Source organism: Myxine glutinosa, chromosome 1 (genome assembly GCF_964187855.1).
Source record: "Myxine glutinosa chromosome 1, kmMyxGlut1.1, whole genome shotgun sequence".
In the NCBI taxonomy this organism is placed as follows: Eukaryota; Metazoa; Chordata; class Myxini; order Myxiniformes; family Myxinidae; genus Myxine; species Myxine glutinosa.
In genome coordinates, this window is record NC_136261.1 from 235,703,331 (window position 1) to 235,730,185 (window position 26,855).

At 43.6% G+C, this 26,855-nt stretch overlaps 1 protein-coding gene across 3 annotated transcripts in view; it reads right to left on the reverse strand.

The window, feature by feature from the left end:
- Window positions 1-1,319: 1,319 nt before the first annotated feature.
- The window catches only part of LOC137435217 (islet cell autoantigen 1), a 118,679-nt gene continuing 93,143 nt past the window's right edge, over window positions 1,320-26,855 (reverse strand). For all 3 annotated transcript variants that reach the window (XR_013624657.1, XM_078785189.1, XM_068128802.2), the window contains 3 exons: window positions 11,867-12,151; window positions 8,647-8,694; window positions 1,320-2,242 (listed from right to left, as the gene is read on the reverse strand). Coding sequence is in view for 2 of the 3 variants with exons in the window: in XM_078785189.1 (XP_078641315.1) it covers window positions 2,121-2,242; window positions 8,647-8,694; window positions 11,867-12,151 (455 nt within the window). In the remaining variant the exon portion in view is untranslated. The remainder of the gene's footprint in view (window positions 2,243-8,646; window positions 8,695-11,866; window positions 12,152-26,855) is intronic.

Below are 26,855 nucleotides of genomic sequence, written 5' to 3' on the forward strand. Positions count from 1 at the left end.
CAACACCAAAAATCCGAGAAGTCATGTCACAACCAGTCATGGCATGGATGAATATCAACTGAGAACACGTCATGTCCGAGGATTTCTTTTAGACGGTTGATGTCATACACTTTAAAACTGCCATCAGCTTTGGACTTGTCTGATCTGAAATAAAGGCTCTTACTGTCTCCCTGCGCATAGTAAAGGAGTAAGACAAGGAGATCAGTATCTTCTCCAATCAGTGTAGTGGTGTGTAGAAGAGATGCCTCCACTGCAGCCTTTACTATATCTACGTCAGCATCTCCAGGTGCATTGATCACAGTGCAATACCTTTCTCTCAGTTCATCACTTATCATCCCGATCAGGAAAGTTGTATACATTTCTTTTGGAAATGTCTAAGAAATATGGATTTTGTTTATGCATACATGTACCAAATAATATACTTATTCTTTTTGAGATGAAAATAAATTGTTTGTCAGATTTTTCAGTCCTCCCCCACCCCCCTCCCCAATATAAAATAGTCTGTCCCTTGCCATAACCTCTCAAGCTTTGTACAAACCTTTGTCTGTAATGATCACTGAATACTGTGGACTGGAGTCACAGGTGGCAGTGGTGTCGACACATTACACTCTTATCTCCAATCTGAAACACACACTTGGTTCATTAGCTGGTGAGTCGGAGGATGACGATGAATAGCGACTAACTGTACAAGACAACAAATGCCTAATGGGCTGGTAAACCTGGCTTACTGGATTACCTGATTACTTTGTGCTTATTTAAGTAATTTTGATGATTTCCTGGGTGCCTTAAACCTAGGTATACACACTGAAAATAATCTCTGTAGGTTGACTACTATTCGCCAGAGCCATTTTAGTGGATCAGGATGTCACCTTGGGATGCCATCTTGGACTTGTCAATAAATAATTAACTGATGGTAATTTTATTGATTCAATTGGATTCCTTGGGCCCTAAAACCTAGGATTAGACACCAAAACCACCTTTCTAGGTTGAATAATAATTGAGATATGGCCATTTTAAGCTCCCGGCGGCCATCTTGGACGCCATCTTGAAAATGACCCCTTTCCGGAAGTCAGATGTTACCAGATTTTTAGTATGTTATTTAGCATGCCCAATGGTACCAGAATCCATTGAAAAACATTTTGTATCAATTTTTTGGGGGTTCAACCATATATTGACCCCTCTAAATCCAGATCCGGCCTATCAGTGGGATACAAAACGTAAACTGTTCAGCCTGGCGGAGGTACGTACTCTACCGAGTACCTTTCTCGCAAGTTAACTTCTGAGATGAGATTTATGTAGAATGGACACATTCGAGTTCATAAGTCACAGGACTTTTTAATTCCACTTTTATTGTGGTTTCATATACATTGCGCAGATTTCTTTCAACATCCTTCTTAAGAAGGGTCTGAATATAATATACTCTTCTGCTAATTCTTTATTTATATCAATACAAAGTGTTTTGGCAATGTGGTCAACAACAAAAAATTATAACAAGCAAAGTATGCAAATACTTAATATAAATAGATAAATTAAAGGGAACAGACACACTACAAATACAATAAAGAGATTTTAAAAATCAACAAATACTGACAGCTACCATCAAAGTGAACAACTTGAATAACTTAGAAACACGAGTAAACTTCAAAAATAGAAGAAAATATCAAAATACATTTTAATACTTATTTATGGTAATGTGTAAATACTGTAAAATAACTAAATATCATAGATAAACGCCAACACACATCTTGTCAAGTTCATTCGCAAAGCAACGGGATGATTCTCAGAAAAGCAGTTTTGCTATAACTTTAGATTTTTTTCAGGACTATGGGAGTCAATTTCACCTCAATACTGTGTATAAACAATCCATCAATTCCATTTACTAATAAACTCGCTCAAAACAGAAAACTGTCAATGAAGCAATGTGTTGCGGTGTAGAGAAAAACAAAAAACAGCAAACACCATCACAATCTGGGCCATACGTCATGCTTTTCAGAGTTAGTTATCATTATGAGAAATGTATTACACTTTATGTTCGGAAAAGCAAACTTGTATCATAACTGCTCAGTTGATGTTTTTTGAGTTGATGTTGCAAGCAGCAGTAGAAACACAAGGCTGGACAGTCACGCACTCAGTAACTGCTGATCCTCATCAGAACGTCCGATGGAATCAGGATTTTGTAAAGGGTCGAGATCGGCAAATATATTGAACCATGCGGACATGTCTTTCGCACCTGCATCAAAAGCTGCAAGAAGAGATTCCAAAAAATATTCAAGTTATTGCGTAATTGTGTTTTTCTTCCAATTTATGTTTTTCTTTATCAAAAGACTGTTTAAAGTTTCTGAAGTAGATCACCTGATGAAAAAATTATGTAATCCAAGTAAAAATAGAAAAACCTTCTGGTCAACAATGTATTTAATAGAAGTGGTCACATGATTCCTGTGATGCACTAGATGTGTCAGAACTGCATGAAACTATTCCACAACAAATGTGGCAATGCAAAAACATATTGGTGACTTCCAAGGAGATGTCATAGTTTCCAATACGTGACTTTCAAAATGACGTTTGAATGCTAAACGAGGCCTTTCATGCCTGCAGTGTGTATTTTCATGACTCAGTTTTGCTTGCCGAGCATTATCAACCTGCATTGCAAGCTGTAATTCAAATCATCTTTCAAACATAATTTTCAGTATTTAGAGATTAGACAAAAAAGCAGCCATTTCAAAATGGTTAAAACCATAATTGTTCTGTTCCTGAATGCATATAGGAATCATAAAGATAGAGGAAAACGAGAAATATCAGTGGATGAGAGGTGTCGGATTCGTGTCATCCATGTAGTACTATTTTGTGTTTTTTTTTTTTTTTGTATACTGAATCGAGGCTCGTGAAAGAGCTAACAAAAGCTCTCCCGAAGTGTTATCCATGTAGTACTATTTTGTGTTATCCATGTAGTACTATTTTGTGTTATCCATGTAGTACTATTTCTTATTAATACAAGCTAGCAGAGGCAGTCAATATAATACACATACACAACCAAAGGTGGACGCTTCTCCTTCTACCAATAGACGCAAAATTATAGCATAGTTTCTCTTGTGGCCCCAAAACCAAACAAAAGTAGAACAATGCGACTGTGTCACCAATATCCCTCTGCATAGATACAACGGGTAGATTCCATCACTCTGCATATGTATGGGAAGGGGATCACGTTTGTGAAGTTTCGTGTTGATCGGATAAGGTTCGTTTTCTATCCAAGATGGCTGCCAAACTACGTGACCTATGACATCATCATTTTCAAACTATATGCAACAGTGCTGTTTGATGATATTTGTAAAATTTCGCATCGATAGGGTGAGTGGTTTCAGAGATATAATTATTTAATATTTTCCTTCAATACAATATGGCTGCCAAACCATGTGATGTATGATGTCATAAATTTAGTATTCAAATAAAAATGAATCATAGATCATGTGCTTGCAATTTCAGATTTTTAGGATAAGGAATTTGATTAAAACATTTTGGCTGGTATACCACTTCACCTATGATGTCATCATTATCATGCTTTTGTTCCCCACTGGGAATACTTGACAATGTGTGAAGTTTCAAATTTTTACATTCAGCAGTTTCCGAGAAATAATTTTTTAATTATTTGCTTTTAATCCAATCTGGCTGCCATACCACGTGACCTATGACGTCACAATTATCATAAAAACATTCTGCATGGGTGTCACTCCTACCCTGAAAGTTTGGTCTCAATCTGACATATGGTTGCTGATTAAAACGAGGTTTAGCCCGTACGGACGGACGGACAGACGGACGGACGTATGGACAACCCGAAGTCGGCGAAGGCATGAAAATATTAATAACGGCCTTCACAGCCCATATACCTCCCACTCCCACTGCCCCCATCCTAAATCACCAGTTTATTTTCCCCATTCCTGCCATGTTCACACCAGGTAATCTCACAAAGTCCATTAACTGACAGGGATGATTGTACTATAGACAAAGGCCATGTAGGCTGTGAAAATAGCAATGATTACAGTATAAGTAAGTGCATTCTATACATGTACCCATGGAAGTTAAACAATAGATTTCATTAACTGGAAGCCATCAACTGTTACTACACCCAAGAACATGACACGTTTACTTATTACCCTGTGCTCGCGAAGCGAAAAGCAGGGTTAGGGATCATTCGGTTGCGTCCGTGCGTCTGGCGAACGTGTGGCGTACGTGTCGTGTACGTGTGGCGTGTCTGCATTAAAAAAAAAAAAATCATTTTCTTGGCAACATTGGTCTGATTGAAACTAAATTTTACCATAGGAGCACCTCCACCTGCAGAATTATTTTTAGTTATAATTATGACGTCATATGTCACGTGGTACGGACACAATCTTGGAAAAACGTTACAACTCTATATCTCCCAAAATAATTGGAAAAAATTGAAACAAGGCTCATTGTGAAGTACTCCCCATGGGGAATAAGATACGTTAATGATGATGTCATCGGTACCTTCATTATGATGTCATAATTCGATAAGTACAATGTTTGATGTGATCAGTATGGAAAAAAAAATTCTCTGCAACTTTTAGTCTGATGGACACGAAATTTGGATCAAAGGAGCAACTCCTCCTGTACAATATTTTAATGAGAATTATGACGTCATAGGTCACATGGTACACGCGCCGTTTTGGAAAAATTGACAAACATTGCACCTCTATATCTACACAACCGCTCCATGGAAAATACTGACCGTGGCTCATTGTAAAGAACTCTCCATGGGGAATAAGATATGTTAATGATAATGGCATCTGGTGTTGGGCTAGCGGCTAGGGTGCCGGCTTAGAGATACCTAGGATCCTGGGTTCGAATCCCGGTCTAATCACTGAATTAACGCCAGGGGGGTTGACTCAGCCTGTCATGCCTTCCGAGGTCGGCAAATTGCGTACCAGTTCGCTGGTAATTCCCTGCTTGTCGTTAAAGGCGGCAAAAAGGGTTGGCGTCAGGAAGGGCATCCGGCCATAAAACATTGCCTCAAAAAGGGGACCGAAAAACAACAACAACCACAGTTCCCGAAAAAGGCCAACCCCCGCTTGCGGGGAAAAATGGCCTCTAAAGGTGTTTTTTTTTTTTTTTACCTTCGCAAAAGCGGAAGGTTATGTTTTGATCGCTGTGTATTTATTTGTATGTCTGTGTGTGTGTGTGTATGTTATTCGCATAACTCAAAAAGTATTCAACCGAATTGCATGAAATTTGGTGGGATGATTGGTTATTATACGGGACACATTTGATTAGATTTTGGGAGCAATCGGGTCAAAGGTCAAGGTCAAGGTCACGAAAAGGTCAAAATCGTATTTTTACCATAGCTGCGGCGAAGGTATGCGCTCTACCGAGTGCCCGTTCTAGTTTTTTAATGATAATGGCATCGGTGCCTTCTTTATGACGTCATAATTCGACAAGTATAATGCTTCAGCCAATCAGTATGATTTTTTTTCCTCTGCAATTCTTGGTCCGATTGACATGATATTTACCTTCGCAAAAGCGGAAGGTTATGTTTTGATCGCTGTGTATTTATTTGTATGTCTGTGTGTGTGTGTGTGTGTATGTTATTCGCATAACTCAAAAAGTATTCAACCGAATTGCATGAAATTTGGTGGGATGATTGGTTATTATACGGGACACATTTGATTAGATTTTGGGAGCAATCGGGTCAAAGGTCAAGGTCAAGGTCACGAAAAGGTCAAAATCGTATTTTTACCATAGCGCGGTCAATTTTTATCCAATTGGCATGCAACTAATGCCAAAATATTCAGAATTCAATGCCCGATCTTGTGATATACGACATGACCCAGTGAAGACATTACCCTTGTTAGCGGTTGGGGGTCAAAGGTCAGGGGGGTCACGACCTTGCAAAATGTGCGTTTTTTGTCATAACTCGGTCAATTCTTATCCGATTTGCATGAAATCAGCACCAAACTGTTCACTGTTCTGTTCCCTACACTCCCATGCCAAGTACAGAACAGTAGCTGCGGCGAAGGTATGCGCTCTACCGAGTGCCCGTTCTAGTTTCACCATAGGAGCGCCTCCTCCTGTAAAATATTCCAATGATAATTATGCCGTCATAAATCACGTGGTACAGGCGCCATCTTAGAAAAAACAAAAAAACGTTGCACCTCCATATCTCCAAAATCGCTCCATGGAAAAAAAGTGAAAGGTGGCAACAACTCCATATGGCGAATATGTGTTGTTAACGATGACGTTATTGGTGCCTTAATTACGACCTCATAATTAGACAGAGACAACGCTTAGTCTGATCACTTTGAAATTTCTTGAGAATATCTGTATACTATGATTTTAACGATGAGGAACTTGAGGTGCTTGAACACTTTTTGAATCACATGCTATCAAATTATCTTGCACCAAAATTCCGTTTTGTTCAACCAAACTTGTTCTCACACTCAGTTGCTTTTTGTTTTCTGGTGAATTCTATAAGCAAGCTAATGAACTGATGAGGCCACTTTGGACTCTTAAAATGGGTCCCAGCCCAGCTAATCCTTTGATCGGTCATGTCGAGCAACACATTTTTGATCAGCTTGATGATCACCCACCAGAACATTTTTGCCACCACATACATACATGATTGTATTGGTACAATACCCTGCATGTCACAGTTTGGGATGGAGCTTGAACAGTTCAACGATATTCTTTATTCCTTTCTTGATGGCCTTGATTTCACATGGTTGATTTAAGATACCTGTGTAACTTTTCTTGACATTAATGTTTCAATGAAAGGGAATGGTCTAGCCACCACTGTCCATTACAAGCCAACTGACTGATTTAGTTATTTGTTACTAGCAGATATATCCATCAGGAACGGGTGATATTATAGAATGGGATTTGATAGAAGACCAACAAAAACATTCCCGTGATGATTGGGCTTGTAGTGCCGCCCACTGGAATACTGGGATTTCATCTCGCATGGTGTTGAATGTTTTGAGAAAATAATACTTTTGATTGTGCCAAACATAATAAAAGGAGTTGGGGGTATTTAGAGGCCATATACAAAGTTGTAAGACATTGATAATTATGCCTAGGAAGTTTGGTAACAATGCAGCATTAAGGGAGTTATTTCTTATTCTAATTTTCTAAGGCTCTGCCTAACAGCTTCCATAAACACTTACTTTATGTAAAATCTCACAGGACAAATCTCTTGTCAATAACTCGACATTCCAGCAACCACAAGATTCCTCCAGGGCATTCAACCAACCACATGACCATTTGTGGTATTGCTCTTCATTACAAAACCACTGGCACTCAAAGGCATAAAGAACAAACCAAATTTCAAACTCCACATTCGCACCAAATGGGATTAATGAATGTTTTTCATTTTATTTTGAATGTAAAATCTAGGCTTATGGAAAAGAGGCAACGAGGTCACAGGAATATACAACAGGCAAGGGAATGAACAAACAGGTAGAGTGGAGAGAGGGCGAAAACACAGCAATTTACAAGAAAAAGAGAGGAGTTAGGTAGGGTTAATGGTGGTATTAAAGATCACATGTAGGGATGGGGTTGATAGTATATAGTGGTGTACTGCCAGCTTAAATCCCTGGGTCTTGGGAGGGCAGTTCCATGAATGTGTAAAGAGAGCAACAAAAGAGTGGAGGTGGGCGGCAAGCCTGCATTTTGGGAGTTTATCCGGGTTGTGAATGGTTTAACCAAGGGGGGAGGAGGAAAAGGGGGGGGGGGTGATTACTGGGAAAATGTGTGCATTCTGGAGGATCAGTTGAGCATCGGTGGGCTCAGAGAGCAGAGGGGGCAAGATCGGAGGAGACGTTATACGAGAGAAAAATGCCTTGTGCTTTGGTTTCATCACAGGGGATTCCAATTATTTTGAGAGATTTATATTACACAGAATCCAGGAGAAACAGATGTGAAGCTGGGGGTGTCATCCCATAGGGGAGAGCAGTACTCCATTGAAAGTTTAGGGTGCAGTCAGCAAGAGTTTGGAAGTTTTACCAGAAGAGGTGTACTGGAATATGGATGCATATGGAGGGTCGGAAGACAGAGAGCAGAAGGAGAAATATTGGAGACCCCCTGGTTCAGTAGCTTTGGTAGGTAGTGTAGAACCCCTGATTCGGGAATTAACATCAACCTTTGACATCTTTCCTCTCTTGTGAATATAAAACTTTAAGTCAATAGGGCACTTCTCTTGGACTTTTGAACCTTGATTTTTGGTGAAGCCTTTCCAATCTTTGACCCCTGAATCAGTCAGTTCAGATTTATTAGGTAGCGTAGACCCCAATATGGGAGCTTTGTGAGGTAGCACAGATCTCCCCCCCCCCCCCCCTCCCTGTCAACCCCCCACCCCCATTTCAGCTGCTTTGGTAGGTAGTGTAGACTTCCGAATCGGTAGTAGCATCAACCTTTGACATTTGATCTTTACTCGAGTCCCTTCATTACCTTTTCACTTTTGACCTATTGCCATCACTGTACAAATTCTCCTTTCACCAACATTTTCTATTTTGCTCTCATGTTGGGAAAATGTCAGCCACACCTCACTTCAGACAGTGGTTAACATATATTATTATCTGTTTTAAGTTGACAAAATCCATTCTCTGTACCATCCTGTTTCTTCATAGTTGTTTTCTGTACCTTTGGATTGCTGATTGTTTGTGGTTTCTTTCACAAGTTCTGCTGGAGCTGCAGGACAAAAATATAAAAAGTCATTCGGATTATAATATGGAACACTGCAACCTGCACACAAACACACTGATTTATTAATATAATTTTACCTGCCTTTGTGAGGTGAGAGTCATGCTACCTCAGAAAAACATCACATTAACTCTGTGATGAAGTAGATCACTTGCACGAGTCTGTTATAATAACAAAATCATTGCCTTGATTTCTCGTTGGAGAGATAATTCTAAAGATCATTCAACACAGAATATAAGAATTCATAAAGCGAGAAATAGCCGTTGAGCAAGCAGGTTTCAGAAGAGGAAGAGTTATCAAATTGCAAATCTGAGATGGATCATGGAAAAAGCATGGGAATATAAAAGGAAGGTGTATTTTCTTTATAGAATATAGCAAAGCTTTCAATTGTGCTGATATAATGAATTGTTGTGGATTAGGCTTAGAGAATGTGGATGCAACAGCAACTGATATGTCTGATAAGAGGCCTGTACACGAAACAAGAAGCTACAGTAAGAACAGAGTATGGAGAGACAAAATGGTTTGGAATTGGAAAAGCATTTAGACAGGGGTGCATTCTCTCCCCTCCATTTTATAATTTGTATCGTGATTAAACCATGAGGAAAACAAATTTGGATGACATAGAGCCTGGAGTCCGGATTGGAGGAAGAAAAAACAATCTAAGTAAGGTATGCGGATGACACCACTCTGTTGGCAGAAAGTAAAGAGGACTTGATGAAACTGCTACAGACAATGAATTCGGAAATTGAAAAATCTGGTCTTTATTTAAACCTAATAAAGACTAAAATCTTGTCAACAGAGAAGATCGACGTGTTCAGATTGGGAGACTATCATGTGGAAATAGTGGAATGTTTTATCTTCCTGGGTTTTAAGATTGAAGTGAGTGGAGAATGTGGAGGAGAAATTCATTGGTGGTTAGCATTAGGAAGAACAGCAATGCCAGAACAGCAATGCCAGAATTGATAAAGATGTGACAATACAAACCAAGAGGACGCTGATGAATGCTCTGGTATTTACAGTTGTAATGTATGGATGTGAGTAACGGACAGTGAAAAAGAAAGAAAGGAAGAAAATTGATAGTTTTGAAATGTGGTGTTCAAGTTAAATGCTACAAATTCCATGGACAGGGAGAAGAACAAACAAATCAGTGTTTGAAGAAATTAGATCACCATGTACACTGCAAGCACTGATGCTAAAAGAGAAACTGTCGTATTTTGGGCACATCGTGCATGTAGAAAATGAATGTCTGGAGAAGTCAACCATGCTGGGAATGGGTGAAGGAAAGAAGAAAAAAGAAGAAGCACGATGTGGATGATGAGTAATAGCAAAGCTGTCGAAAGCAAACTCGTAATAGAAATTGATTGCAAGAAAGATGAAAAACGATGACGAAGTCAACAAAGGGAGAAAACAAAACCGCATGTTTGAAAATAATCTGACAAGATTCTAGCGCAAAATAGGGAAACAAAAGCAAAACATGTCAAATCCCCTTGAGAAAGATCAACTTGAAAATTCCTGGAAAATAATCTGAGGACTCACAAGAACACAATGGTAGATTGAGAAAAAGAGGTAGATTGCATCCAAAACTTAGAGGAAAAAACATCTAAAGGAAATGCCTGCAGTCATATTTTAAAAAACCCCCCAAAAACAACAAAAATGGCCAAAACATAATTAATTTAAAAAGAATTAAGCAAGTAAAAAAAATTAAGAAGTTGCATGGTCAAGGCTTTAAAGGCTGTTGGCTGACTAGTACTGCAATTAGCAGTGTAGGAGGCCACTAATCTGCTGATGCTGACCAACCAAGAAGCAGAACATGAAAATCAGCTTCCTGAAGTGAGAAATTAACAAATGGTCTTTTCCTGTGCCCATTTTTTTCTGGTAGTATCTTGGAAGAAAGATAATCATCATTAATGACAGCATATTGATCATAAGCAGATAACTTTTGCATCGCAGACAGGTCGGTGGCCTCTCTGTATTCTCCCACCTCATTTTTGGTCTTGCACCTCTCTTCGCTCTGTCCCTCCCATGTTTAAACAAGGAGCAAGCGGTCTGACAGTAACTATGTACTTGTTAAACTCCCAAAACCAGGCTCATTGCTCACCTCCACTGGTGGTTCGTGTGCAGCCCGTGGCTGCTGGTTACATCATTTTCTGGGTGCATATCTATGTCTGCCACTGATATCATTTTGCCAACCTCGGAAGGATGATAGGCTGAGTCAACCCACCTGGTGATAATTCAACGGCAGACAGGGCTTAAACTCAGAAACCTAAGATTTCAAGCCATCCACCTTAACCGTTAAGCCAACACCAGGCTACTTCCACTCATTTGCTCTTCTTTTCTCTTGTCTGCAGAATCAACTTCCTGAGTCTGTTCAGTTCCATTCCTCTCAACAGGGCTTCATGATTCCCCATCCATACACATGATCTATTCTACACAAATGACCCCATTCTGAACCACTCCTTTTTTCCAAGTTATTGTGATTTTTTCCCCTCTCCATCACTTCTTTCTGTCAGTTTGTTAGTTAGTTTATTATTTTTGTTTCATCCCTCATTTCCCCTTCTTCTTCTTGATTGTGTGCAGCTTGTTCACCCCATGTGTCCTTTTCACATTTCCCTTGCTCTCACTCTTACGTCTACTCTGCTGTTGGTTTTTTTTCCCCCTTTCAATTTTGGTCCGTTCCATTCCATTCTGCTCTAGCTCTTCCATGAACCTCGATCATGTATACAAAAAACTAGAACGGCTCTCTGTAGAAAGCATACCTCCGCCAAATGAACGTTTACGTTTTGTATCCCAGTGTAGACCAGAAAATCACAAAACAGAATCACATTTAATCAAAATCATCCATCCACAACTTTTTTAGATATCCTGCTATGTATCGGTTTTGGCCCTATCTCCCAATGGTGAAGAATCACTTAAAAAATTATACTAGCCGGATCCGAAGCCGGATCTTCACCAAAATCTAATCATTTCGTCCTTGTCACATACACTACCTCTCGGCCAAATTTTGTCCAAATCTGTCCACTTTTGAATAGTGTCCACAATCTTCCAAATATGCTACAACTTTTTGAGAAATCTTGTTCACAAACGGACAGACAGACATGGGTGAAAACATAACCTCCATCCACCTTTGCTGGCAGAGGTAATAAAATTACATCAAACCCACCTGGATTGTTAGCCATATCTAGTAGCTGTGATGGCATAAATTGAGCTGGTGTGAATAAACCACCAACTGGTTGCGAGTCCGCAGGTATTTGGGTGGCCACACCAGAATGCACATCACCAAATACCGAATTCCACTGTCGCGCAAAACTGTCGGTGTCAGACAGTGAGGAAGGACTCAGAATCTCCTCGATGAGAGCCAAATCGCCTGTTATGTTATCACCTTCTGATTGTGGGTGAATGGATGGGTTCTCTAGAGTCAAGAAGGTGTCAAAGAAATTGCAGACTCCTGTGGGGAACACATCAATCACAAGTTAAAATGGAGAAGCACAAGAGTGAGAATGTTTGGGGCAATCTACACACAACATACACACATAAATGGAGAAAAATAAAGAGGAGGGGAGTGAATAGCCAGAAGTTGTAAGGAGATAGGAGCAAGAACAAAGAGAAGAGGCAGAATTGAACATAGATTTGGGTTAAGGGAGGGGGAAAATTCTGTTAATTTTGCATAAATATGTGGATATAATAATAATGATAATAATACTTCGGTTTATTAACACAAAACACCAATCAAGGCAGACTGAAGAGTGAAATTGGTGTGGTTTACATTATAAGATATGCTAAAATTCATGAGACACATTGTAAAATACAAAATAACAGTGTTCAATAAAATAACAGTACAATCTTACTTTCATTCACCAAATGTCTGTCTGTCTGTTGGAAGGTACCGTAAAAACTGCTGAACCGATCGCAAAGATATTTTGAGTGGGTAATCCTGGGACCCCTGGGAGTAAAATAGGCTATTTAGTTTTCCCAATTTCAGCTTTGGTCTCCAGCATTCTCAGGTTTGGACTCCCGCATAACATTCGCGTTCGCATAACGTTCATTGTGACGATGTTCTCATTGTGACGATCTTTACTAGAATTCACCAAATGTCTGTCTGTCTGTCTGTTCGAAGGTACCGTAAAAACTGCTGAACCGATCGCAAAGATATTTTGGGTGGGTAATCCTGGCCTCTCCAGGAGTAAAATAGGCTATTTAGTTTTCCCAATTTCAGCTTTGGTCTCCAGCATTCTCAGGTTTGGACTCCCGCATAACATTCGCGTTTGCATAACGTTCATTGTGACGATGTTCTCATTGTGACGATGTTGTGACGATGCATGTGTTCACGGTAGTGTTTGACGTGACGGTGTGAACGTAATTTCGTAATGTTTTTCGTTTCGTAATCTTTTAATGAACGTTTAATGTTTAATGAACTTTTAATGCCCTTCGATGTCCGGGGCCGCACGCACGCTACACTGGACGGGCCAGCGTGTACCTTGCCCTTCGCCGTCAGGCTCGGGTAAACCGCTGAGCCCCATCCGTGATGGGGACTGGGGCTTGAGACAGTGTCCCACGATCGAGGAATTCCCAGTAAGCGCGAGTCATCAGCTCACGTTGATCAAGTCCCTGCCCTTTGTAAACGCCGCCCGTCGCTACTACTGATCGGACAGTTTGATGCGATCCTCGGATCAGCCCCTGCACGGGCCGTTCTCGGCTCGTGCCGGTGCACCGAAAAGATGAGCGAACTTGACTGTCTAGACTGTAGAGGAAGTAAAAGTCGTAACAGGGTTTCCATCGGTGAACCTGCGGAAGGATCATTATCGAGACAACATGAGAGCGAGCGAGACGCGAGACGTAGGTGGTACGTGATCGTCCATGTACTGTTTAGCCATGTACTGTTTAGATTTTGATGATTTGCGTGTGATATGATTCAACGGATGTTTATATGAATCGTTTAAAATAAAAAAGCCTTCAATTTCTGATATTTTACCTTTTCATTTGGGCTTCCCAATTGAAGCCCGCCTGTAGGGCGGGTACTGTTGCTAGTAATACTAACATACCAAAAATTACATCTGCATCAAAATAAAAACAATACCATTAAAAAAAGAAAAAAGATTGTGGTCTTAAGCCAATAATAACACAACCATTGCACGTTTAAAATCACAGAATATACAAAAACGGTAGCCAATGCGCTGCAGAAAAATGGTGATGAAAACACACAGGATGTACAAGAATTAATGTACTGATGATAATGACTTAAATACAGCTGTGAGGTGGGGAATGGTTGACTTTTTATACCGTTGCTTTCTACAACGGGGAAGGTCCAGGTTGAAGGAGATTCTTAATTGAAGACAAGAACGAGATTGGGATTGATGGATATGAGGCAGCATTTCACGATGATGCTCCGATTTGAGGAGAGTTGTTCCAAACCGTGTGAGGAGTTCATTAGAGTCCCTGTATAAAGAGAGTTGCGCCATGCGCTGACCCGAGATTTCTGGTCACGTGATTTCGTGGCGCCATTTTGTGTCTAACTTCACCGTGCGTGAACGTCAGCTTGGTACGGGAGTGTTGTTTATTGCCAAACAAAATGACTGGTTGTTCTGCTTTTGGTTGTTCAAACCAATCTGGGAAATATAAGATGTATAGATTTCCAAGTGATAAAGTCAGAAGACAAATTTGGGAAGCGAAAGTCAGACGAAAGAGCTGGAAAGCGATCGACTCCTCGAGACTCTGCCAGGTAGGCCCACGCCGCTTGATGATCGATGTTCAAAAGCAATTCTATCTGCTCGGTTTTTTTTTGGTTGTCTGTCCGTTGAAAACCCTTTTAAAGGGAAGTGATTTGTGTTTGTTTATAATCTTCAAGGAGCTGACCAAAAATGCATTTCCGTGGGAAGAACCCTGCTCAATTTTTTTCGGGTAGTCCTAGCGGACCGCATATTGTCATTGATTGATGAAATGTCCCGGTACAGTGACATTGCCTGGTCTGCGGTTGGGTAGTCTGCGGGCAATGTCACTGTACTTTTTCAGAGGGAATTAATTTTGATTTTATAGGGGTGGGAAACCCATGGTCCGTTTTGTTTTCAGTTGTCTGTCCGTCCATTCAAAACGTATTCCGAGGCAAGTTATTTTTTTGGTTTAAAATCTTTAGCCTAATCGGCAATCATAAAAGCAATTTTAGGGGGGGACCTGCTCAATTTTTTTGCGGGTTGTGCAGCCATCCATACGTCCAAAATTTGACGAGTTATTGTTTGCTTTGTACAGTGCTCATGCGTCTTGTGGCATATTTGCTCAAATATTTCCCACCCCGGGATTTATGGCCAAATTGTAGTGATGGAAGATTTTGCACATTGGACAATCCCTATATATTTAACCTGGTGACAGCTATCGTTCCCAAAACATACAATATTTCTAGGTGATTAATGCAGTAAAACAGGTGTATTTGTGTACCCACATTTAAAACTGGCTCAACTTTCAAAAGCTGTTATCCCTGTTTGATATCAATATACATGTGGTCGATACCCACCGTTTAGAGGCCATTTTTCTAAACGATAGAGCTAGCGATTTGTCTGGCCATCTTCCGGAAGATTGTCCATGTGATTTTCTGTTGTGGAAGTACTAGTACATGACAGCTCATTAAAATTAAACTGTGTTGTGTTAGAATAAAAATTTCAATAAATAAATACATCAAGGACACTCATTGTATGATTGCAGGAACATTTCGATGTGAATCAGTTTGAGAGGGGGCGAGCTGATGACAAAAAGAGGTTGAAGTGCTCTGCAGTTCCAACAATATTTAGCTACCGGAAACCCGTGAAGCTGCGCAACTCCCCCAAGAAGCGTGGACCGTCCAGAACTGAGAGACTACATCTACCAAACTTGTCCGACCACACCTACTCCACTCATGAACGTATTGACTCCTCAAATGAATCTCAATGTAAGAATTGTTTTATTTATTACAAAATCATGGCTTGTAATATGCATTGCCATACCACTTTTAATATCACCACACAGCTATTTTTCACGGCAATAGCTGAGTTTTTGACAAAACAAATATCACCTGTATGTAATAATAAGACTAAATATGTGTAGTAAATTTTTTTTTAGCAGGTTTAGAATATATCACCCCATATCGCGAATGTACATGTATATCTAATCCGACACACTTAGACACAAAATGGCGTCCAAATTTGAGTTGACACAACTCTCTATATACAGGGACTCTAGAGTTCATGCCTGCTCTCTGATAAAGGAGGAATGTCAAGAGACGTAAGATTTTGTTTGTACCTATTGCTGTTATAGTTTGTTCTACAATGGATTGTGCGCTTCTGCACTCGTTCAATCTCGACGCTCTGTGCCTCGGTCAAACTAGAACCAGACACAAAAGAGCCGAACTCGAGTAGGGGATGGATGTACATTTTGTAAATTGTCACCAACAAGGACACCATTTTTCTTCAAAACACACAGGATGCACAGCCGTCGTGAAGCATGTGTAACCATTTGCAGAACTTGATTATTCCCCCTCAGGTCAGCTTGGATGGTGATGCTGAGAAGGGCAAGCGAGTCCCCCTTTGTAAGGGTGAATCATCACTGGTTACTTGAGGCTGGGAAAGGTAGGTGCTTCAGGAAGCTGGTTTGAGTGATTTTTCAGGTTTAGGTCTCATGTCATTTAATTGACACCACACACTGAGAGCATCCATGTGCGTTTGCACTGTGGTTTGTTGTGATCTGGAAACTACCTCCACCAAAGTCAGATGATAGACATACTTCCACCTGTAATTTGTCATCAATGCTGCATCGTTGATCATCGTGAGGAAGAGAATGGGACCTAACTTAGTCCATTGATGCATTCCACATGTGAGATTCAAGTAGTGAACCGAACCACTTGTAAACTAGAACGGGCACTCGGTAGAGCGCATACCTTCGCCGCAGCTACTGTTCTGTACTTGGCATGGGAGTGTAGGGAACAGAACAACAAAAATACGATTTTGACCTTTTCGTGACCTTGACCTTGACCTTTGACCCGATTGCTCCCAAAATCTAATCAAATGTGTCCCGTATAATAACCAATCATCCCACCAAATTTCATGCAATTCGGTTGAATACTTTTTGAGTTATGCGAATAACATACACACACACACAGACATACAAATAAATACACAGCGATCAAAACATAACCTTCCGCTTTTGCGAAGGTAACTATAACACAAAAAAAATAAATGCAGATAGTTGGGAGAATTGCAGGATTAACACCGACCTCCATGAGTTTTGGGCCACTTTGGGTGTTATTGATACGGTCAAAAGTCTTCCAGTTTCTTGACGCTTCTGTGAATTACATAGAGCATACTGACTAGGTGGTGATTGATTGAACTACCCTTTATGTTGCCAAATTCAGCTGAGGCAATGTGAGGTCTGAGTTCTTCCATCAGCCAGGCCACTGAAAACCCATCAGAAACTGGAGAAAAAGATTGAAATAAACTACATATTATCTACAAGAGGTAGTTAAAATTTTCAATTTAGCTAATTAAGATAAATTGAAAATTTTAATCACACCTTACAGATAATATTGTTACAGACGTGGCTTGGATGTTATTTACCGAGCGGTTTATTGGTATGACCACGTCTGCACAAGTTACCCGATTGTGCCCGAACGTTGACTAGTCGCGCTATGCTGGCTCAATAAGAAAAAGAAGACACCCGGCTGGACTACAATAACACAATACGACACCAGGGGTTCAGTTCTCAAGACCTCCGGAGGAGGTTATATTAAGGCGGAAGGTTAGATTACAACTACAAGAGGGACAGCATAGAAAGACAAGCACTTAGACACAATCTTATATTATTCCCAACAGACGACAGATAAACGGGACAAAATGCTGACTCACACGGGGATTGATGGCAAGGAAAGGCAGGTAGCGATGGCTCCAGGTGCACCTGGGCTCAAAGGTCAGAATCGACTCGGTCCGGTCCAGAGATGCGGGGAGGTCGCAGCGCTCGGATGGCGTCTTGTCTGCTCAAGCTGGGGGCGCATCTGACTCAGCGCTCGCAGGTGGCTTTCCTTCTCCAAGCTGGGTGCGCATCTGACGTCACATCCGGCGCTGGGCCGCGTATATCCGGCGGGGAGTGACACGCCCTCGGCTCGTTAGCTCCGCCTCGTGGAATCGGCACGTTGCTTCTCATTGGGTGCGTGCGGGGGGGTTTACCAGGCTCCGCCCTTGACGAGGAGCTGACAAGGAGCCCCTTCGTGGTAACCCCGTGGAGCGCATGGTCTATGGCGCTAATCGAGCCGGTGTGAGGACGCATCCTCCCCCGCTCCGCCGCCATCTCCTCTGTTGTTGTTGTAATTGTTGGGGAAGAAGATGGAAGGAGGTATGGGAAAGGTCCTAAACTCACTACTGATGCCATATAATCACATTCTGGTGCAACGAAGAGTCATAATTAATGGAAACGAGGCCTTAACTGACATAGAATAAGAATAACTAGGAAGATGTCCGAAAGTTGTCTACGTGTGGCGCGGTGGACCTGGGCACGACATTTAATGGGGGAATAAGGGGAAGGTCGGCTCTACTGATTGTTATTTACATGCAATGGGACTAGGGAATGGGGGATTGGGGAAAGTTGGGGAGTATTGGAGAAAATAAGGGAATATTTACAAGCGGATATGGAGGCCAAATTCCATATTCGCAACATTGCACCCTTCTCTACCCTCGGGGCGTCCCGACCCGATAAATTTTTACCTACTTTAGTGTGGCACGCAATGTAGTTCCCTCTACTATTAACTCTACCCTGAGTGCGACAGTTTTACAGATATTCACAAATGAGTAAATATGTCCCCCTGCGACGTTGCACCCTTCTCCTCACAGAAACACACCCACAGGATAACCGAATCCGGAAAGAATTCTCAAACTAAACATACAGCCGGTAGGGAGCATTATTTACAAGACTACGCTGCTATTTACACTACGATCCAGGACCTGTTTTTGGAGGAACACATGCAGATGTTATGCATAGAGAGAGAGCGCGCTTGCCAACATCGATACACCAACCCACGAGTGCTCTGTGGCCGACGGCCTTTAATAACGTGCAGAGCACCCTTCCCGAGCATCAACAGCACCACCCCACCACCAATCGGTGCAGTCACCATTGTTCATTGGAATAAAAATAAATTCGACAACCCCTAACCCTGCAGGTGTCTCTTGCTCTTCTTGTGGTGCACTTGGTGTTAATTAACAGTGGTTCACCTTTATGGCATAGGTGCCACGTTGACCCATAGGTCCATCCCCGGGTGGTGCTTGGCCGCAAACGAACTGCGGTCCATTGTGGGTGGCCACAAACATTGCGGTCCATATGGTGTATCGATCCCGGCAGCAAACAGCGAAAGTGCAGGCCCACAACTGCGCAGCCAGCACCTCTCTCTCCTCTCTCTCTACCCCAAAGCCAGATCCTCGGAGGTGGGAGACAAAAGAAGAAACAAGTGAGTAAGGTGGTAAGGGCGCAAAAGTGCACGCAATGTAAGGTGATGCACACTGGGGGCACATGGGAACCAGGTGAGACAGGTACGTTCCTATCGTACGCCCCCCCCCACCAGGTAACCTACATGGCCCCTCCCTTACCCCTTACTGTATCCACACAACACAACACTACCCATAAACATCTACTTTACAAATCAACAAACATCCCTACTGTCTTCCCCGTTCCTCCCATATACCAAATTCGTCTTCTCTCCCTCCTAACCAATCAAATTTGCCATTTTCAACTCTCATCAAAATTTGCCATCTCCAACTCAACATCATAATTTGCCATCACCAATTCATCATCAGTCCCTCCTAGGGAGGGAGAGATGGAATCACTCCAATGTCTCATCCACGTCGTGATGCGTCTCACAAATCCACACAGCGATTCATCTCCTGCAACAAAACAAAGAAAACACAGGTGTGGAGTCATCATCATCACCACAGGTAAGTGGCTGCGTATGGTGCGACAGGTTCTTCAATCCTAACTATTTCCTAAATGACTTTAACAACTTTACACTACCCGGGGTCTTTCTCCGGCCAAACCATTGGCCCCCTTACACTATGGGTTCTAAAAACCAATTCCCATTGGCCCGACTGTGGTGCGCTTCAATTTGGGGTCTCACTCCCCCGATTCATCTCCCGGTGCCCTCGCACAATTTCTGGGCTGCGGCGTGTACCTCTCCCAGTGGGTCTACCCACCTGCACACCTCCACCACTGCAGTTGCCTCCGAGCTTACCTGCTCCTTACCCTAACCTAACTACCAGGGGAAGGCCCTCTGGCTCTCTCCCCACTCCGTGCCCTCTCTGGCACTGGGCTGCCCGATCCACACCCGGGATCCTCAGGCACCCACTCACAACTACCGGCTCCCAGAGCCCACCTGCGGCCTCACCTGGCCGACATCCTCACAGTGGTGGAGTGCCCAACCAACTACACACACTAACAGGCTACACACCCAGCCATTTCCACAACACTAATGCACCCATTCACAACACCATTCTGCAACCGCACCACAAATGCCAATATCCAACCACAATTTACCTGCACCCTCTACCTAACACTTACACTACCCGCCCCGGGTGCTCGTGAAAGGGGTCCACTCTTCCCCCATCCACACCTTCGCACCATGCACACCACTCCGTACCACTCACTCCAACTCTCTCCACACACCTGTACCTGCACACCTGTGCTCTCACACCTGGTGCCACCTGCACCCTTCTCTCCCCAAGCGCATTCGCGCTGATCCACACACTCACTACTCATACACTGCTCCACACACCTGTCCAGTTGCACACCTGTGCAATCACACCTGTTCAATTCTTACAAACACGGCATCATCTCAGCTAACTACTCCCTTCTGAAACTTGCGCTTCCCAGTCGTCCCTTTAAACTATTGCGCTCCCTCGTCATTATCATCCATGCTAATCTACCTGCGTCCCCACTACAGGTATCAGTCACTAACTAATCTTAACGTTACCTAATGTCATCTTCTAGATCCCTATCAATATAACCTAACCCACCCGGGCTAGTTTTCACTGCCATACACCCCATAAACTATTGCTCCTTTGCCCCCCTCATGGGAAAGGTGGCAGGGATGCCATCCCACCACATCGGGGGTCTCTCACTACCAATTTTGCACATCAAATTTCAACAAATCAAAAATTTGCCAATCACTACCCATCATCTGCCAATCACTACTGACAATCCTTTGCCAATCACCAAATTTTGTTTTTCTCCAATTTTGGGTCCAAAACACTAACCTCATCACCCGTCTACTCACTAATACCTCTCGGTGCGCCAATTCCCGTCCAAAGCCCGGCTTCGTAAAGCCAAGCAATGGATGCTGGTTGTTCTGTGCCAGTGGCTGGCTGCATCCTGCCTTCGGTGCAGGGAAGGAGGTTTACCCGGCCCGAGATCCCACGCACCTTCTCGGCACGGAGCCATCCCATGGCTCGATCTCGGCCTGCCGGAATGCCTCACCAAAAAGTGGTCGCCATGACGACTCTTTCTATCGGGCCGCCCGCTCCGCCTAGTGGAGCACGGACGTTCAAAGCGAGGCCCAGCACGGATCGCGCACGGCGGTCCTTTTGAACCCGCCGTGGCTCGGATCCCCGCTGGTTCTCGCGGCACGCGAAGCCCGGCACGCACCGAGGGCCCGCTTCGGCTAAAAGTCGACCTGACCTTTAACCCGTGTAACGTCGATGCTTCACCTGCATGCTTACACCCCGCAGCCCGTTCCTTGCTCATACATGCAGCTGTTCCCATTCTCCTTGTACCGTTCCTTACACACCCAGGTACACCCATTCCACTCACAGCCTTGGTCACACACCTGACCACCGAACACTTTGGCACACATTCGTTGGTCGCACACCTCACCAAAACACCGCTTCGCGCCCCCTCCTCTGTCACCTCCTCTGTGACAATCACAGGTGTGCCCTCATTCGCACACCCAACCACGTGCCTCACCACCAACTCCAGCGTGCATTCCCACTCACGCTCTACCATTCCAGGTGTGCATCCTTCCATCCCAGGTGTACATCCTCGCTCACCTGTCACAACCAACTCACTCTCCTTGTCACTCTCAATACTCTCACCACCACTCTTGACAGCGCACTCACCCTTACTCTTGACAGCGCACTCTTTCCTCATGCACCTGTCCGTCACACACCTTTCTCGCGCACACTCTCCCGTTACACCCTCTGTAACACTCACCACAGGTGTGCATTCTTCCTTACTTCTGACAGCGCACTCTTTCCTCATGCACCTGTCCGTTACACACCTCTCTCGCGCACACCCTTGCGCACACTCTCCCGTCACACCCTCTGTAACACTTACCACACCGCGCTTCCATGTGCTCCCTCGCACACTCGCTACGACCGACTCACTCTCGCCAGCACCCTCACTCCTTGGCGTGCACTTTTTCCTCACACACCCCAGAGTCGGACTTTCTCGCACACCTCCTTTTTCGCACACCAGACCTGTCGCACACTTCACCAGTGGCCTCTCACGAACACCCGGGTCTATCTCGACCCCCAAGCTTCTTAAATCCCCTGGCGCATCATACGCACGACCATATTGGTCACCACTTACACCAGGTCCTCTTCCTCTTCGCTTCTCCTCCATCACCTGCGAATCCCTCATCCGGTTAATGAGCACATCATCACGATCCAAACACAGACTTTGGACCAATTCTTTTATCTCCTCTTTTATCTCTTTCTTATCCCCTCTCCGTCGCTTCTTAATTTCGCTCATCCCTTCTTCCACTTCTTCTAATTTGTGCTTCACCTCTTTTATTCCCCGGTACGTCTCCTCAAGCTCGTCCTCCAAGGCTACCTTGACCGTTTCCATGTGCGTCCTCACCTGCCGGTCCTTCGTCTCCATTACCTCTATCACCTCGTCCAACCTCGTTGTCAGTCCCTCACGTACTATCTGGCATTCCCTCTTTGTCGCTATTAAGTCGTTTTTTATGTCGTTTTGTGTCGCTTTTAAACCTCCTAATACTGCAGTGTTCCTTTGAACCTGCTCCACTAACTCCGTCTGTCCCACCGTCAGCTGCTCCACCTCCTGCGTCAGGTCCTCTATGCCCCCTTGTAACTTTACAGTCCCCTTTCTCACCTCCTTTTCCATGTGCTCCTCACAGTGCCTCACCTCCTCGCGCACTCCTCCGACCTCCTCACTCACTCCTCTTCTGATCTCCTCTCCCATCACTTGCATCTCCTGCCCAGATGCCACCCTCATCTGCTCCATTTCCTCCCTGTGAGCATCCAGTTTGGTTTCTACCCCCATTCTGACCCCCTCTATCTGCTGCTCCATTTGTTTAACTTCCCTTTCCGCTTGGTCCCTCATGTCCCTCAATTTGCCTTCCATACTGTTTTCTAACCCCTCTAACCCATTTTTCACTCCCTCTATCTGATTCTCCTGGGCAGCCATTCTATTTTCTACCCCCGTTAACCCATGTTTCACCTCTTTTATCCCGTTGTCTAACCCCTCAAAATTATTGTCTAACTTCCCAATTTTCTTGTCTAACTCCTCAAAATTATTGTCTAACTTCTCACCGGTACCCCTCATTTGGCCCTCTAATCGCCCACTATCAACCCTCATTTGCTCACTCTGAGCATCCATCCGGTTCCCCATCCGCTCACCCAATCGCTCAATCTGGCTCCCCATACTCATCTGTACAGCTGCCTGTAGCTGCGCAATGAGGGCCTGTATGTCAATCGGCTGCATGTTAAAGCCCGGTGATACAGCGGGCTCGGCTACCGCGCGCTCTTGCGAGGCGCCATTTTGCGTGCCTGCTACCCTCGCTGTTTCGCTCTCCTCATGTCCCTCATGTCCCTCAATTTGGTCCTGGACCGACCCTGCTTCACTCTCCCCTACCGGACCCCAGCCGTCTTGATCCGCCATAGCGCGACTTTCAAAATTCGGTTTTTTATTTTATTTTCGTAAAACAAATTCAAATTTCGCCGTTATAATTTCGCGCGGGAAACGCGCTCCGAATCGATTCGGTCGAGCGCCGTACGCGCTCCGGCTCGATTTTCCCTCCCAAAATTTGGGCCTAACTAATTTAGTCCCGGGTTCGAATTCCACTCCTCGACACCAATTGTTACCGTACTAACACAATTGGTGTCCAAAATTTGGGCTAAATAAATTTAGTCCCAGGTTCGAATCCAACTCCTGACAACCAATTGTTACAGACGTGGCTTGGATGTTATTTACCGAGCGGTTTATTGGTATGACCACGTCTGCACAAGTTACCCGATTGTGCCCGAACGTTGACTAGTCGCGCTATGCTGGCTCAATAAGAAAAAGAAGACACCCGGCTGGACTACAATAACACAATACGACACCAGGGGTTCAGTTCTCAAGACCTCCGGAGGAGGTTATATTAAGGCGGAAGGTTAGATTACAACTACAAGAGGGACAGCATAGAAAGACAAGCACTTAGACACAATCTTATATTATTCCCAACAGACGACAGATAAACGGGACAAAATGCTGACTCACACGGGGATTGATGGCAAGGAAAGGCAGGTAGCGATGGCTCCAGGTGCACCTGGGCTCAAAGGTCAGAATCGACTCGGTCCGGTCCAGAGATGCGGGGAGGTCGCAGCGCTCGGATGGCGTCTTGTCTGCTCAAGCTGGGGGCGCATCTGACTCAGCGCTCGCAGGTGGCTTTCCTTCTCCAAGCTGGGTGCGCATCTGACGTCACATCCGGCGCTGGGCCGCGTATATCCGGCGGGGAGTGACACGCCCTCGGCTCGTTAGCTCCGCCTCGTGGAATCGGCACGTTGCTTCTCATTGGGTGCGTGCGGGGGGGTTTACCAGGCTCCGCCCTTGACGAGGAGCTGACAAGGAGCCCCTTCGTGGTAACCCCGTGGAGCGCATGGTCTATGGCGCTAATCGAGCCGGTGTGAGGACGCATCCTCCCCCGCTCCGCCGCCATCTCCTCTGTTGTTGTTGTAATTGTTGGGGAAGAAGATGGAAGGAGGTATGGGAAAGGTCCTAAACTCACTACTGATGCCATATAATCACATTCTGGTGCAACGAAGAGTCATAATTAATGGAAACGAGGCCTTAACTGACATAGAATAAGAATAACTAGGAAGATGTCCGAAAGTTGTCTACGTGTGGCGCGGTGGACCTGGGCACGACATTTAATGGGGGAATAAGGGGAAGGTCGGCTCTACTGATTGTTATTTACATGCAATGGGACTAGGGAATGGGGGATTGGGGAAAGTTGGGGAGTATTGGAGAAAATAGGGGAATATTTACAAGCGGATATGGAGGCCAAATTCCATATTCGCAACAATATGTAGATCTGTGATTTTGTATTGATATTCGTACGTCCTAAATCCAATATTAAAAAATTTACGGCACGTTTTAGCAACAAATTTTGGCGGCCATTTTGAAAGAAAGGGATGCCATGTTGAATTTCGAGTTGGCTAATTGACTGGATTTAAAGATTATCTATACAAGAACATCACTACCAAGTTTCATGCTTGTATGTGAATGTTTTTTTTTGTGTTAGTGGCCTCGCTATTATTTTGCATGCAGCACATGGCTGTGGACAGCATCATTTGCTGGGGAGTGCAGCTGTGCGACTGATGCAATTCCTCCAGTAGGTTAGCGCATTAATTTGGAAGTGGGATGTTTAATGTCCACCAACTAATGCTAGCAGATGGGACACTCAGTTTATCGTCCATCCATGGGACAGCACACAGATTGATGATGTCTCATGCTCTGCTTGCGAAACGCCAGGATGATCGTTTATAGCTGGGAGGAAATTTAAACTCAGGCTATACAGTTCAGAGGTGAGTGTACACATACACACCTCCAGGCTATCCTGAGAGTCCCCGTTTCCAGTTGTTTCTATTTGTTTACATGAGATGCTTGTTAATTATCCAAGTTTAATGGGATATATCTTTTTGATCAACAAAAGGAGGAATAATTTGCAGACTTACATAGTTTTCAGTATCATATTAAAATCCATATAGGTTTGCTATTGTCGTGTATGTTATAAGCCTTAACTTCTGACTAGCCTATTTCAATCCACTGCAGGTCGAAGGTTTGCTTCAACTCAGTTAAGGGTGTTAAGTATATTTGACATGTTTGCCGAGTGTGGAATAGCGAAAGTGAGCAGCCACGGAAATTAAACCTATATCAGTGAATGCACAAGTATCACTTAAACCACTCGCCCAAAGAGCCAGCTCTACCAGTAAGAATTAACTTTCCAAGTTGGTATTTGTGCAGTACTTAAAGTCGTACATTGGGTATGTACTTTTTTTTTCCTGCAATTTTAAAAAATAACTCACAATATTCTCTAAAAATAAGTTGAAATTGACAAAAGTATTTGGTCTCCACAACTCTTTATTTCACTGTTAATATTACAACAGAACCTTTGTTTTTGATTCAGAACTTAAGATATCCTTTTAAATCAGAAAATAAAAATAATTGGCATTGACAAAATTATTGACACCCTCGACTTAATATATGGTAGCACAGACTTTGGACAAAATAACTGCAGTCAAGCACTTCCTAGAGCCATGAATGAGCTTCCTCCACCTCTCTACTGGCAGTTTGGCCCATTCTTCTTGTGCAAACTGCTCCAGTTCTCCCAGATTTGAAGGGTGTCTTCTGTTGTTCTGCAAACTGCTGTTTTCAGATCTCTCCACAGGTGTTGAATGGGATTTAGATCTGGACTCATTGCTGGCCACTTCAGAACAGTCCAGCGTTTTGTCTTGAACCATTCCGGGGTGCTTTCTGAAGTGTGTTTGGGGTCATTGTCCTGCTGTACAAGACCCATGACCTTCGACGGAGACCCAGCTTTCTGACACTGTGTTGAACATTGCGCTTCAAAATGTCTTGTTAATCTCCTGATTTCATGATGCCATGCACACATTCAAGGCACCCAGTGCCAGAGGCAGCACAGCAACCCCATAACATCATTGAACCTCCTCCATGCTTGACTGTAGGGAAGGTGTTCTTTTCTTTGAAGACTTCATTTTGTTTTCTGTAAACATATAGATGATGTGCTTTACCAAAAAGCTCTAATTTGGTCTCATCTGTCCACAGGATGTTCTCCCAGAAGGACTTTGGCTTGTTCAGGTCTGTTTTGGCAAACTCCAGTCGGGATTTCTGATGTCTCTCTCTTAGCAGTGGGG